The 13713-nt window shown below is 40.9% G+C and overlaps 1 protein-coding gene across 2 annotated transcripts in view; it reads left to right on the top strand.

Annotated features, from left to right (window-relative positions):
* The window catches only part of pard3bb (par-3 family cell polarity regulator beta b), a 256037-nt gene that overhangs the window by 218756 nt on the left and 23568 nt on the right, over positions 1-13713 (top strand). For both annotated transcript variants that reach the window (XM_046845136.1, XM_046845137.1), the window contains exon 22: positions 75-195. In XM_046845136.1, the coding sequence (XP_046701092.1) occupies positions 75-195 (121 nt within the window). The remainder of the gene's footprint in view (positions 1-74; positions 196-13713) is intronic.

Genomic DNA, 13713 nt, shown 5'->3' with positions numbered 1-13713 from the left:
TTTAATATGTAGTTGTTAAGACTAAATCAATATGGAAATTCAACATTGTGTGTCTTTTGTGTGTGCGTGTGCAGCAGTATGGACCGTATCCAGCAGCTGCGCAGAGAGTATCAGCAAGCTCGGAGAGAAGGAGCTGCTCCAGCCTACGAAGAGTTGGAGGCTCGACGCCAAGGCTCAGAGTACGACCCACACCGGGTGAGTTGACTTTACATAACCTCCACACGCGGAACTCTCGCAGGGCTTACAACAACACCAACTTTATCTCTCCACCCCTTTCTGTGAACCTTTACAGAGCTTTGGCCAGCACAGTAACTCTCATCTCTCTCTCTCTCTGTCTCTCTCTCTCTCTCTCTCTCTCTGTCTCTCACACACACACACACACAGGCTAACACACACACACACACACACACACAGGCTAACACACACACACACACACGCTAACACAGCACAAAACCGCGTTTGTCCAAATATCATTTCGCTTTGTCATTTCCTGCTTGACTGTGTTCTTTCTGTTTTGTTTTTTCATCAGTTTTCCACTTCCATATTACTGAGAAACAAAAAGTGAATCCTAACATTGTATCACAACGATACCATTTTACCGCACTCGTGTCACCAGCGTATACCGGCTGTTTCCCGCTCCACACACCAGTCACGCATTTGTTTTATTCCACGAATCAGCACTTAAGCGTTTGCGCTTACAGTAATCACTAGCGCAAACTTCGGCTGAACTCGGCAGCTCTTTGTTTTATTTCACTCTTCATCGGGTCAGGATTAGGCCAAACCAACATTGTTTGTATTCACAGAGAACACAGTGCAACTCTCTCTCCTTTTTCTTTTTCTTTCTTTGCAGAATCGATAGTTAGACCGTTTTCAATTTCAAATGAGCCAATCTGTGCTTGTTTAGAGTGGAGAACGGAAAGAACTGCGGACGCTGGGATCAGAGGTGCACATTGAATTAAACTACTTCCGAACAGCAATCGCTCAGTCCAATGAGTCCACTCGTTAAGTTTAGCTTCTGCAGTTCTTCTTTCGCTCGTCTAAAACCATTTCGCACTAATTTATTCGGTGCTTTGCGACAGCTGACGTTCTCCGCGATACAAAACCGAACGGAGATAGCGCGAGCTGTTTGTGCGGCTGCAGGAAATCGGAGCAGCAGCGGATTGTTGCAGCAGTGGCGCAAATCTCAGCGTGTACATGCATTCCTAATGTCTGTTGTGTTTTAACTGATGTTTGGGTCAAAACAATTATAAAGCCACAAAAAAATTATAATAAATACCGGGCTTAATGTTGTTGTGTGTGGGGTGGGGGGGTGGTCAGACTTTTGCCTGAGGCACAGTAACAGAATTAAATCAACAGAATGGTCATGCCGAGCCTTCGCTTTCCGCGTCTACAACTTCATGATATTCATTATACCGTATGTGGAAATAGTGTCCCAACGAGATATCAGCAGCTCCCTAAATTAGTGGCATGTGTCTGAAAAGTGTTGTTTTTGTCAGGCAGTTAAAAAAAATAATAATAAATCGGGTTAGGTCTAAACAAAGCATCCTGGTATGTCATATTTACAGATGACTGTTTACTGGGCCTTTCCCATATTTAGTCATTCGTTTCTACACTTCTTCTTTTTTTTGCTTATTCAATAGAGCTATGAGTCGTCCAGTGATGTCAAAGCCAGTATTTTTTTGCTTGTGTGGAAAGTCCAAGTGTTTACTTATCCTTCCCGAGAATTGACTGTTGCTAACTGTACTAACAGAATGACGGAGTAAAGATAAGTGCATTCTGTCTGTCGACACCGCTGAAGAATTACTCTCATCCCGGGTCTTTGCCCGTCCGTGTAACTCAGACGGACAGTACAGTAAGGGCTTGCTGTAAATAGAGGCTCTGAACAGCATTTGAATACTATTTGTTCAGTAAAACTATACTTAAGGATGGTGTTCCTGACAGCTGAATATCCCGACAAACTTCAACTAGTCAAATGAGTAATTTATTATTATTATTATTTTAAATTTTAAACAAGAAAGTATTGAAATCACGATGCGTTATGACAGTTTTCAGCCTGGTCTGCATTTGATTGTTCTAACAGCTTTGTAGCTGTGTCTATTTTTTTATGTTTGTGTTCCCAACTGGTCTTCTGAGGAGCACAACAGAAAATTGCATCCATTTCAGGGAGACAAGTGAGCAAAATTGGTGGAAGGATTTGCATCTCTTTTTCTCTAATAACTAGACAGTCCTGGGCCTTTGTGAGCCTCATGCGCTCAGAGTACAGGATTTTCCTCAGATGGTCCTCTGTTATTGTAGTCCAGCTGCCTCCAGGTTTGCTGTGTGATGCTTTTCAGCTCACCATAATTGATAGATTGTACTAACTGTAGGATTCCTGTTAGCTTGAACCAGGCTGGCCATTTTCTTCAGACCGCTCACATCATTAAGGCATTTCCTATTAAAGTAAGTGTACACATGACCCCGTCGATACCATTTAACGATTGCCGGTGTTAGAATCGCGGCCATGTTTTCACCATCTGCCAGGTTCAGGAGATAATGCAGACATTCCATCATTTCTAAATGTCCATTTGTTGTTTTTATTTTTCAGTCTCAGCCTGTCTTGGTAAGCTGTAGTAAGTCACCTCATCATTATGTTACTCTGACACGCCAGAATTTACACTGAGCTCGGTTCAACACCCTTGTTAACAGAAATCTGTTGTGAATCAACCCGGAATCAGTCTTGAAGAAAGCAGATTGCAAATAAGCCTGTGATGAAGGTTAATATCAGTTGTTTGTGGAGTGTTAATGTAGGTGTCGTTTTGGTTTCTGAGCACTACCCTTGAGAAAAGTGTTACCCATTTGGTGTGTAGCACATAGCAATTTGTCAAGTGGAAACGGTTTGTGTGGGGCTAACGTATAATCCTATTGCTAATTCAAACACCCCAAGATGGAATTTGTTTTTGTCTGTGTTTCCCAGAGGTACTCACTTCCACCCTCATGTCTCAGCTGCTTATGGACACATAGGGATCTCTCTAAATGCTCTCTTTATATTTAGCCCGCGGCTACTAAGTTGTAAATGAACGGTACACAATGTCGTCTTCTGTTCCGACACTGAGGTGACTTAGTGTTGTAGAGAGAAGTAGAAATGTTATAAACGCCAGCTCTCTTCTTATCTGCAGAATCTAGCGCTGTCTATTAGATCTAATGAATTCCTGCTTAAAATGACTCGGGGCTTTCTTTTTTTTTTTCCTCCTCAAAGAGGCGGACTGTGGGTCAGGCATACAGCGTGGCATTTGAACCGCATCTACAAATAGTTTGGTCTTGTGATTGTGTTTTATAGGCTTAATATGGTCAAGGAAAGAATGTTAATGCAGGTTTTTCAGCCTGACTGCTGGTGTTAACGAACACCAGTTTACTGTATACTATGATACTTTTCCTGACCTCGTGTTTCTTTCTATTAAATAAAGAAGAGCATCTCGGTAGCATGCAGAGGGGAAAAAATCTCTTAAATCCGCCAGGCTCTGTCTCGCAGGATCCGGCTCTGCTTCCTCCACTGAGCTGGGACACGAGTCAGACTGGGTTCTCAACACCAAGGCTAGATCAACAGGATCATGTGCTCCAACCAGCACAATGGGGGGAAACCCACCTCTTGCCAAAACCACTTCAGCCAATACTGTACTGTTTTTTTCCCCCCTGACGTTCTAGAACTAATTATTTGTTTAGTATACTGGTAGAAGTCGGAGACTGGATTTCTGTTCAAGGCTCGCTTGTGGTTCGAGGCAGTCTCAAATAAAACCAGTGATAAGTTCGCCCTGCCCGAGTTTGTCTCCTTTTGACCCCCCCAGCTCCAATGTGTCTGTCTCAGTAGCAGCTACATGAAGTCAAGGTTGATCTGGGTAGAGAAATGGCAGGATATGCAGTAAAGCTTTTGATGTGGGTCGTACTTAATCTAACAGGAAACGTTAACTTTATTTCAAAATTAGTAACAATGCTGACCGTGAACAAGGCCTACAACAATTATCAACAGCCTATGATTTCCTGTCAGCAGGGGTAACTTGTGTGCCACTTCCACTGACTCATACCTGTCCAATGTTTCCCCCTGTGCATTCTGAAACCACAGCTGAAGGTGAGGCAGAAAAGCAGGATTGAAAGGACACTAATGAGACAGGATAACCACTACGTCCTACAGCTTCTTTGCTCCCTTGCTTGTTCTGCCTTGCTCCAGCATCTCTGTGAGAATAATGACCCAATGGAGAAAGGGGGTGTTGTTTTGTGTTATTGAATCTGCCAGCAATGATCTACAGGAACCTGTAATACCTTATTTCAGAGCCAAAGAATGTTTGGTTTCCCTAAAACCTGGACATCCAGTCTAATAATGAATCTCTTTGTTCTGTCTTATTCTTTCTCAGACATTCTGCAGACAGAACCTTTTTTGGTTTTCAGATTTTTATTTATTTTATTTTTTTTGTCACTTGGGTGGAGCTCTCTGACAAAACATCTGGGAATAGTTACTTAACACAAGCTGCAAGAAGCCAACAAAGCCACTACACATGCAAATGTAATAAGGTTATAAAAATAACAAGGCGATGCTCAGCAGCCGATAGAACGGATCACGTCCAGATTTTATTAGATTTTTTTTTTTTTTTTAAGTTAATGAGTGAAAGGTTTTGCCTTATCCCTTTATTAAGTGGACTTTATCATTTATTCTTAGCAGGTCATGAGAATTTTTGATCCGTCATTGTTTGATAAATGCAATAAACCTTTTTTTGTTTTCCCAGTTTGTGAAACATTTTTATTTCTTCTTCTCAACTTTATTTTATTTCATTTGGTTTTATCCACTAATATATTTTTGAAATCGGACCAATCCATACGCTGCGTTCACCTTGGACTTGTACACAATTCAGACGCACAGACGCGGGGATGCAGATGAACTCTGCACTAATTCAGGAGTGATAATCTGCCCTCTCAATTACCATGTGGCTCTGATGAGATTACAGGGCTGGATAATTCATTTCCAGCCTAATTTCCTTCTTAATTGACTTTCATGGTCTTTTTCTGAACATGAGCCATTGTGGCAGCTGCGCTACCTGACGTTGTTTTTCTGGTTTTCATTGGAGAATCTTTGTTCATGGATAGAAGGACCTTTGTCCTCTGTGTTGGGCCTGAGCACTGCCTTCCGGACACCAAATCGAGTTACACTGACTGTGTGAATTGTCATCCTTATATGATCTGTCCTGCATTTCTTTTTTCCTCAAAGAGAAATATTGCTCCATAAAAGTTAACTGTTATTTATGTCATTACCCAGCAGCCCAACTATTTCCATTCATTCCTTTTGTGAATGTGGTGCCGTTGACCAGAACATTGCAATGTGCCTGCAGCGGGGAGATGGGATGGGAATAGTAAGTTGACAGCTGAAAAAGGGAGAAGGGAGAGAATTAGATTTTCACCTTGTACGAGCCGTTAATCTCATGACCATAGAGCTGCGTGTTGTGTTTGTGACTCACCTCTTGAACTAAAAACTGCAGTCATAAGATCCGACATTCCATTCCCCTTGGAATTCACCAAATTTGGAAGTGTGGCTTGGTTATTCATCAAGAACTGAAAATAACTTTTGTTGCTGTGCAGTTGTGCTAAACTCTATAGATATTTTTCCTGAAGGTGTATGACATTTCTGTTTATAGCAACAGACACGTTTAACTTAAAAGTCCCCTTAAAAGATTAAAGACTTGAACTATTAGCCATTGGTAAATTTCACGCATTTGGAATAGTTCACAAGTGCAGGGTTCCCCCTGCAAGCATCTTTACCTTTATAACCATTTATGGGTCATAATATGGATGAGGATAAGATGATGGTTAAGACAGACTGTTATTACGAAGCGGCTTCCCTCTGTCTCATTCTGTCTCTTTTGTCTGAAGCTTTGGAGCTTGTGCCAGGGCATCTGAGTAACCCCTATCACGGTGATGTAACTATGTTTGAGCAGAGATCACGACCTTATGGATATGCATTACGCTCCTTAGACAGCTGTAATGGCAGATTACCCGGACAGGAATGTGTCTGGTCAGAGAAGTGCCGGCCGTAGACAAGTATATTGCTGTCTCCAAGTGCTTGACCCGCCCTGGCCTGTCTCACACTCCAAACTGTCAAACCAACTGCAAAGAGTCACAGACAAGCATGAAGTAATCTCCATCTTTTTATAACCCCTAACCTCTAATATGACAGACTGACATGCTTTAAGAGCTCCAACTGAGTCCATTATTAAGAGGATGGAGTGCATCATAGCATAAGGAGAGCTCATATCGGGAAGTAAGTTGCATCCACCCTTCATTATCCTGAAACCCTTTTCAGCCCCAGTCACTTTCACCTTGTCATAGGGATGCTGATGAAAACCCCAAAGCACTCCACTAGCAGAGGTTCTAGTGGTAATGGATTGGCAGACAGTGAGACTAACACTGGATTTGTCATGTTGCCTTATTGCCTTTACCTCATCTAGTGTAACAGTCATGGCCAGTTAGGGTCAAAGCTAGGCTGGGCCATATAAGGAGGTTCGCGCCTTTGTTGCAGGCTTGATTTACCCAGTTTGAAAGTGATTTTCCCATTCCATTTGGGAAATATGAAAAGAAAATATCACCCATGATAGCTAGCTAAAGCATCAGTGGATATTTGTGGTTTGAGCTCCTGGCTTTAAAAAAAAAAAGAAAAGAAGAAATTGTGCTGCTCCCTCTATTGAAAGAAGAATATGGATCAACTGGATCTCCACAGCAACTACCACTAATCTTGTACAGTGTTTTGGTAAGTCAGTAGTTTCCCAGTCTTGGCTTGGAAAAGGTGCTGACGTCTCTAGTGCTGACATTTGAATAGTGCTGGAGTAATGAATTCACAAGGCTTTTGCGTTTGCACATCGTTTAAAGTACTGCTTGAGGATGATGGAGAGCCAAGCAACATAACCTTTATTTAACTTGGCTGGCGAACAGTTGAAATGCATTCGAATGAAGTTTAGCTTTAGTTACATGAATACACACCCTCAAGTTACAAAAATACCCTGAAATGTAAATGGAACCAAAAAATCATACTTTTAAGTTCTTGGGGAAATCATGCGAAGACTGCAGTATTCTTAACCATCACAGCTCGAGTGGAGGTTTCACTAATATTTTGACAATGCCCTCTCCATAGAGACCTTTGGTTTTGTTATCTGTGAAGCTGATCTGTTTAAGGTTAATTATCGTGTTAGCATTTGACCAGTCGTGTGTTCCAGGAAAACAGTCTTGTTTTACAGGGCCACTGGAGACCTACATGTGTTATTCCAGCAAAAGAAACAGTGAAGGTTCATTTCGAATGTGCTGTTACCACACTGAGAGCAAGCACTAATGTGGAATTGAAGGAGATTGTGTTCTGTATAAATGGATCTTAATGACCCATGAGACTAAATATTTTATTCTTTAGCTTCAGCATACAGCAGTGTTCTTTCTATTATATTTCATATCGCAAAAGTTAAATATGGATCTAAGTACAAATACTCGGTTGGACCCCTGTATTACAGTACCAGAAAGAGTTTTAAAGGGTTAAAAATGAAAGTTAATTGTACGTTAATCACGAAGATCTTGTAGACTGAAACCCAGACTACAACATGCTCCAGTTTAACCTGTTACTTAAGTGGTCAAGGTTTTTTTTTTTGTTTGTTTTTTGTTTTAATCTTCATCAGTAAGGCCGTGAGAGCAGAGCAGCACAGCTCACAGCTGCCTGATTAAAGGGTGGGTCTGAGTTTTGATATAGTTGTAGGCTATGGCATAATTACAGGCCTCATAATTTGAAATGATGGAGTCTGTTTAGATGGTTGTGATACGTCTGTTGTTAAGGCGATCAAATGAAGTGGCTCTGGAGTGGTTGGAGTTAGTGACGGTTGGAGAGCCTAGAGAGAAGCGATGAAGTGGACATGTATCACAGTGTGTGTGTGTGTGTGTGTGTGTGCACAGTGTGTTTAAGAAGCCATGGTGAATAGGGAGAGGCATTTTCTGTGGTACAAAACAAGAAGCGAGAAATTGAAACAGAAAAAAGTGAGCGTGAGAGAATAAGGTACATGGGTAATACCTAATAATGTATAAATAATGGTTCTTTATCACGCGCAGCATTTGAGGCCATCGGGTCAAACAGCAAGGGCCAGGTGGGGGAACAGTTGGGTCAGATGACTGTCTAATCTTTTCGGACCTAGAGAGAGAAAGGCATGTGGTTGGAAATAAAAATGGAATTTTAATTGGATTAAAGCCAGGTTGACCTTTCTGTGCCCCACCGACAAAGCTCATCCACCGGCACTGTGGCTGATTAACACGCTTCCATCTTCTGTCTGAAGTCATGTCTAAGCCACACTGGATCTGATGATGTCTGCCTAGTTTCCTGTTAGCACAGTCAGCACTTAGGCCACTTAGTATTGGGTAACATGTCTTAACATGCCAAAGAGAGCACACACGTTATGTTTCATATATATTAAACCAACAATGGCCAGAGATCCATGATAACACATTCATTGTTAACACTTTCTCTTTTTTTTCTCCCCCCCCAAACCATTCATTGTACTCGTGTGGTTTGATACAGCATTATGTTTGAATGAGGGCTTTATTTATTCAAATCAGAATCATGTTTATTGGCTACGTGTGTTGGCACACACAAGGAACATACAAGGCAAAACAGACAATACAAGTATTACATAGGACCATATACAGAGTATATTAGAGATCAGTAATGTACATAAAGTGTGAGAGTGCATGGTAGTGCAAATAACAGTATTGTTCACGTACGATAAAGAGTTTACTTTAGAACTTTAGCACTATATACAGCCGCAGTAGTCTGTGTAACATATGGGAATGTAAAGACTGTTCTGATTAAAGTCGCTTATTTAAGCATATAGTTAAGGTCAGCTGTTAATGAGGGTGATTGCCTGGGGAAAGTAACTGTTCCTGTTTCCGGCAGTTTTGGTGAACAAAGTTCTGTAGGGCCTGCCAGAAGAAAGGAGTTAAAAGAGGTTGTGTCCTGGGTGTAAAGGGTCAGTAGTAATTTAAAAATAATTTTAACTGTTATATGGCTTCAACTTTGTAAAATTGCCCAGGTAACACAGGTCAGCAGAGAAAAGGCGGCAGTGTGTCCCATCGACTTTCATCAGAGCCGCAGTTAGATCTGGCTTTGATTAGAATTGGGATTCAGTGAATCCGCTGCAGGGGAGAGAAAATCAGTTAAAGAAACACAGGCTGCATGCTAACCCCTGCTAACCTCCCCATGGCCCAGAGGCATGCAGGAATAATCTGCAGCTCGATCTCACACACTACACCTAGGGAGTGTGTGATAACCCCCCAGCGTGGCTCGTGACGCGCTGCACCTTGACTTGGAGTGGCGACCCATACGTTTGCTGCCACGTGTTATATGATTAAAATGTTTTGGCCGCTAGTCCAGCTGCTGCCACACAGCTTCTGTAGATCATCCCAGAGGGAGTGGTAGTTTCCACAGCAAGCAATTACAGCAAGCTTTGTGATACAGCAGGCACCCCCTACTTGTTTTTGTCCTCCTCCCATAGCCATGCCTTTCCTCACTCAGGGACTTTGAACCAATTTAGACATTTTTTGGTCCTTATGGGAGTTCAAAAGCAGTAATTTATGGCTTTACATTCTCACTAAAACGCCGTAGGCGCACTGTTATGATGGAATTCATTTGCAGGACGAAGTCTGTAATAACATAACATGGGTAAATCGTCGTGGGACTAGCACGATTCTGACAACTTTGTGTTTTTTTGTTTTTTTTTTCCCCCCAAGATCTGGATCTATATATTTGTACATGGTGACATTTCAAACAAACTTATTCAGAGAACAGACAGTATCCTACAAAAGTGAGTACACCCCTCACATTTCAGCAACCATTTTACTATAATCTTAAGGGACAATACAATGGAAATGAAACTTGAATATATTTTAGAGTAGACAATGTGCAGTTTGTATTGCAGTACAGATTTACTGTCCTCTAAAAATAACTCCAGATACAGTTATTACTGTCTAAATAACTGGCAACAAAAGTGAGTACACCCTAAGTGAACATGTCAAATCTGTGTTCAAAGTGTCAATATTTTGTGTGAACATTATTGTCATCTATCACTGCCTTAATCCTCCTGGACGTGGAATTCACCAGAGCTGCACAGGTTGTTGCTGGGATCCTCTTTTACTCCTCCATAATGACATCACAGAGCTGCTGGATGTTGGATACATGGCGCTTCTCCACCTTTCACTTGAGGATTCCCCACAGTGCTCAGTAGGGCTCAGGTCTGGAGACATACTTGGCCACTCCATCATCTTCACCATCATCTTCCTCAGCAAAACAGTTGTCTTCTTGGCAGTGTGTTTGGGGTTGTTATTATGTTGGAAAACTGCAGTTCGGCCACAGTACACGTTGGAATCCATGTTTCCCTCAATGATCTGCAGCTCCCCAGTACCAGCAGCACTCATGCAGCCCCAGACCATGATGCTACCACCACCATGCTTAACTGTAGGCAAGACACAGTTTTCTTCGAACTCCTCACCAGGGCGTCACCACACATTCTGGGCACCATCTGATCCAAACAAGTTTATCTTAGACTCATCAGACCACAGTAATTTATGCTCTTCAGAAGCTTCAGAAGATGCTTCCTTCTGGGACAATGGCCATGCAACCGATTTGTAGCAGTGTGTGGCGTATTGTGTGAGCACTGACAATCAGACCTTTTGCTATAACCTCTAAAACAATGCTGCAGCACTCATGCAGCTGTTTTTTGAAGCCAGCATCTGCACCTGACGCACAGTACGAGGACCCAACTTCTTTGATGGACCCTCATGAGGTCTGTTCCGAGTGAAACCCGTTTTGGAAAAACTCTGTATGACCCTGGTCATTGTTCTGTAACTCAGTTTTAGGATGTTACCGATCTTTTTATAGCCTCAGCCCATGTTCGTGTCAATTATTATGTCATGTCACTGTGAATGAACCTGGTCGGGACTCGGGAGTGTGCACTCACCGCCCAGAGAAGTTCCCTCACTTAAACAGGCAGGGTTTGGGTGATGTCACATCAGTAAGAAGAACTGAACCCAAATTAAAATTATGGATGACAAAGAAAGCTCTAAACCCTCTAAACCCTTAAAAAAGAAAAAAAAAAAAAAAGGAAAAAAAAAAAAAAAGTAGGGGGAAATGTGCAAAAGATAATGGTGTGTATGCAGCTCTATCGCTCATCTCTTGTTCTTAGGATAGTATAAACTACTGCTTTTAATGAAATAAACAGTTAGCCTAACAGTTAGGTCATGCTGTGTTGCCTGCTATGCTTTTACGCATAGAGCAATAATATTTATTTTAGACGCATAACATAATTTATAGTATGTAGTTTATTATAATGTTTGTAGCAACAAAACTCCAACCAAACTAGTCTAGTTGGATTGTAGTTAAACTAGCACTTAGTGATTTTGTTACCTTTAATTGAGATGATGTTAAAAAGGTTTTCTGTGATTGTACTGAATTGGTCCAGTTCAGTAAGGGGAATCTCAAGTGCAGCTTAAAAGTCTAATTTTAAAGACATATAAGGATAGAGCTCTTGAGAGATCTAGAGATGTATCTTAGGACTACAATTAGCCAAGGAGTTTGTTCAATTCTTGGTTCTGAGAGTTAAATAAATGATAAATGCATTTAGGGTGATATTTATACATGTATAATACTCTCACAAATGTATCCAAATTTGTGGACTGCTCGAAGAATATCTCACTTATCCAGTGATGGAAGCTGAAGCAGACAGCAGCTTTTCAAAGCTGAAACTAGTCAATGGGAAGAAGTTCATGGCGTGTTTCACCCAGGGCGACATTTAAGTTAGAACCACTGCCGATTGGTGGTATGTACTTAGCACCAACATACAGTTCAGTTTCAGTTTAGAGAGGAAGAAATGATGGAAGAAACCCCTGACGCGAACTCGCCACAACACCCGTGTCCTTATTTGCATGAGTTTTTGTTTTGAAGTTTGTTGAAAAGGTTTTGGACTCATGATCATTTCAATAGATATCAATCAGTGTTTAACTCATTGTCATTCTGTTAGAGTGATGTGCTAATAGTAACATTGGAGTCTTTTCACATATACTGAGTTGATTAGGCAAAGAGCACAATAGACAAGAGGATAATAGGAACATTACAGCCATAATGAATCATAATACTTTGCATTTGAAGGGAAATACTTTAGTACTTTTTCTCAAGTGAGAGTTTAAAGGGACACTTATTTTTACTGGAGTAATATTTTACTTACTGCATCTCCACTTTAACTCAACTACATGCTTTCTGCACTTCGTCCACGCTGCTGGTGCATCTTTGTGAAGAACAACAATTCTAATTCTCAAATCAGAGCCATGTTGAACATCCATAGTCAGTGTGAGAGTTAATTGAACTCAAAGCACCAGATTTTAACTGCTCTAATACAAGATTCGACACTATAATAGTCCTAACAAGCAGACAAAAACATGAAAATGATGAATAGGACATGTGGTTTTGGATTTTTAAACAACGTACAGCTTTTTTTTCCTTAAGGGCAGTGACCGGCACCGGTCCATGGGTCAATTGGTACCGGGCCGCACAGAAAGAATACATAACTTACATTATTTCCATTTTATTTACTATCTGATTCTGAACGATGTTTTATTGTGGAAAATTACTGGATTCTCTCTAACACTGCTGTCTATGACTCACTCTTGATTCATGTCATGATGCCTCGGTCACATGTCTTACCTCCATCCTCTACCTTCTTAAAGGGGCTCAGGCCGCTAACACATAATACATTACCGCTAAATTGAAACCCCCACGCTAACAAAATGAACAAAAAACACCACAGTGGATTCACATTTATTATTATATGTAGAAAATACGTTTTCATGGCGGTCGTATCATTTTATTTTGTTGTATTTATCCGCCACACCTTAAAGGCCGGTCCAGCTCACCTTCATGAGATACTTTACATGATTCATGATCTTATGAAACATGCAAATATACAATAAGAAAAATAGCCAGTTTACTCAAATTGTGGGATTTCACTCTTTCTTTGGTAGCCTTTATTTTCAGTCTAATGTTCGTAATGATGCAGTACCTAGCCAACTGCAATTACGGTTTGAGACCCAGAGCTTTTTTTTTTTATGATTAAATATGGTCAGAGGTGTCAGAATTGGTTTATTATTATTATAATTTATTTTTTTTTAACAGCACAGCCGATAAGCTCTGCCTGCCAAATCAGAGATGTCTATCAGGACATAGCTTTAGAATTTTTCTTTTTGTCACATGATTGGATGAGTTCTGTTTTTACATGATTTTATTTTTTATTTATTTATTTTTCTTGTCGTGAAGCCTTTTTTTTTTTTTTTTTTTTTTTTTAAACATTTTTACCATTCACTGTAGTGACACAATCTCAAGATTTATTGCATGTGGCTCATAACTGCTTATAAGGTTACCCATATTTTTGGGGAATTTCAGTCACGTTATGTTGCTCAATCTGTTTATATATGAATCTGGATTTTCCACTACCGTGTTTCTGGTTGAGTCTAAGCTTTGCCTCTACTTTCACATTCATAGTTTGAGAGCTGCAGCGGCTGACTTTAATGGGCCCTCCTTGGCTCATATGGCACTTGGGTCGTAATGGCCGTGGTGGGTCTGTACTGCCGAGCTTGGCAGCACTGTGAATGTCATGACTGAGACCTGAGTGTGTAATGTTCACC

This window comes from Silurus meridionalis, chromosome 3, assembly GCF_014805685.1.
Source record: "Silurus meridionalis isolate SWU-2019-XX chromosome 3, ASM1480568v1, whole genome shotgun sequence".
Taxonomy (NCBI): domain Eukaryota; kingdom Metazoa; phylum Chordata; class Actinopteri; order Siluriformes; family Siluridae; genus Silurus; species Silurus meridionalis.
Note: the sequence above shows the minus strand (reverse complement) of the source record. Positions and strands in the feature narration are given on the sequence as shown.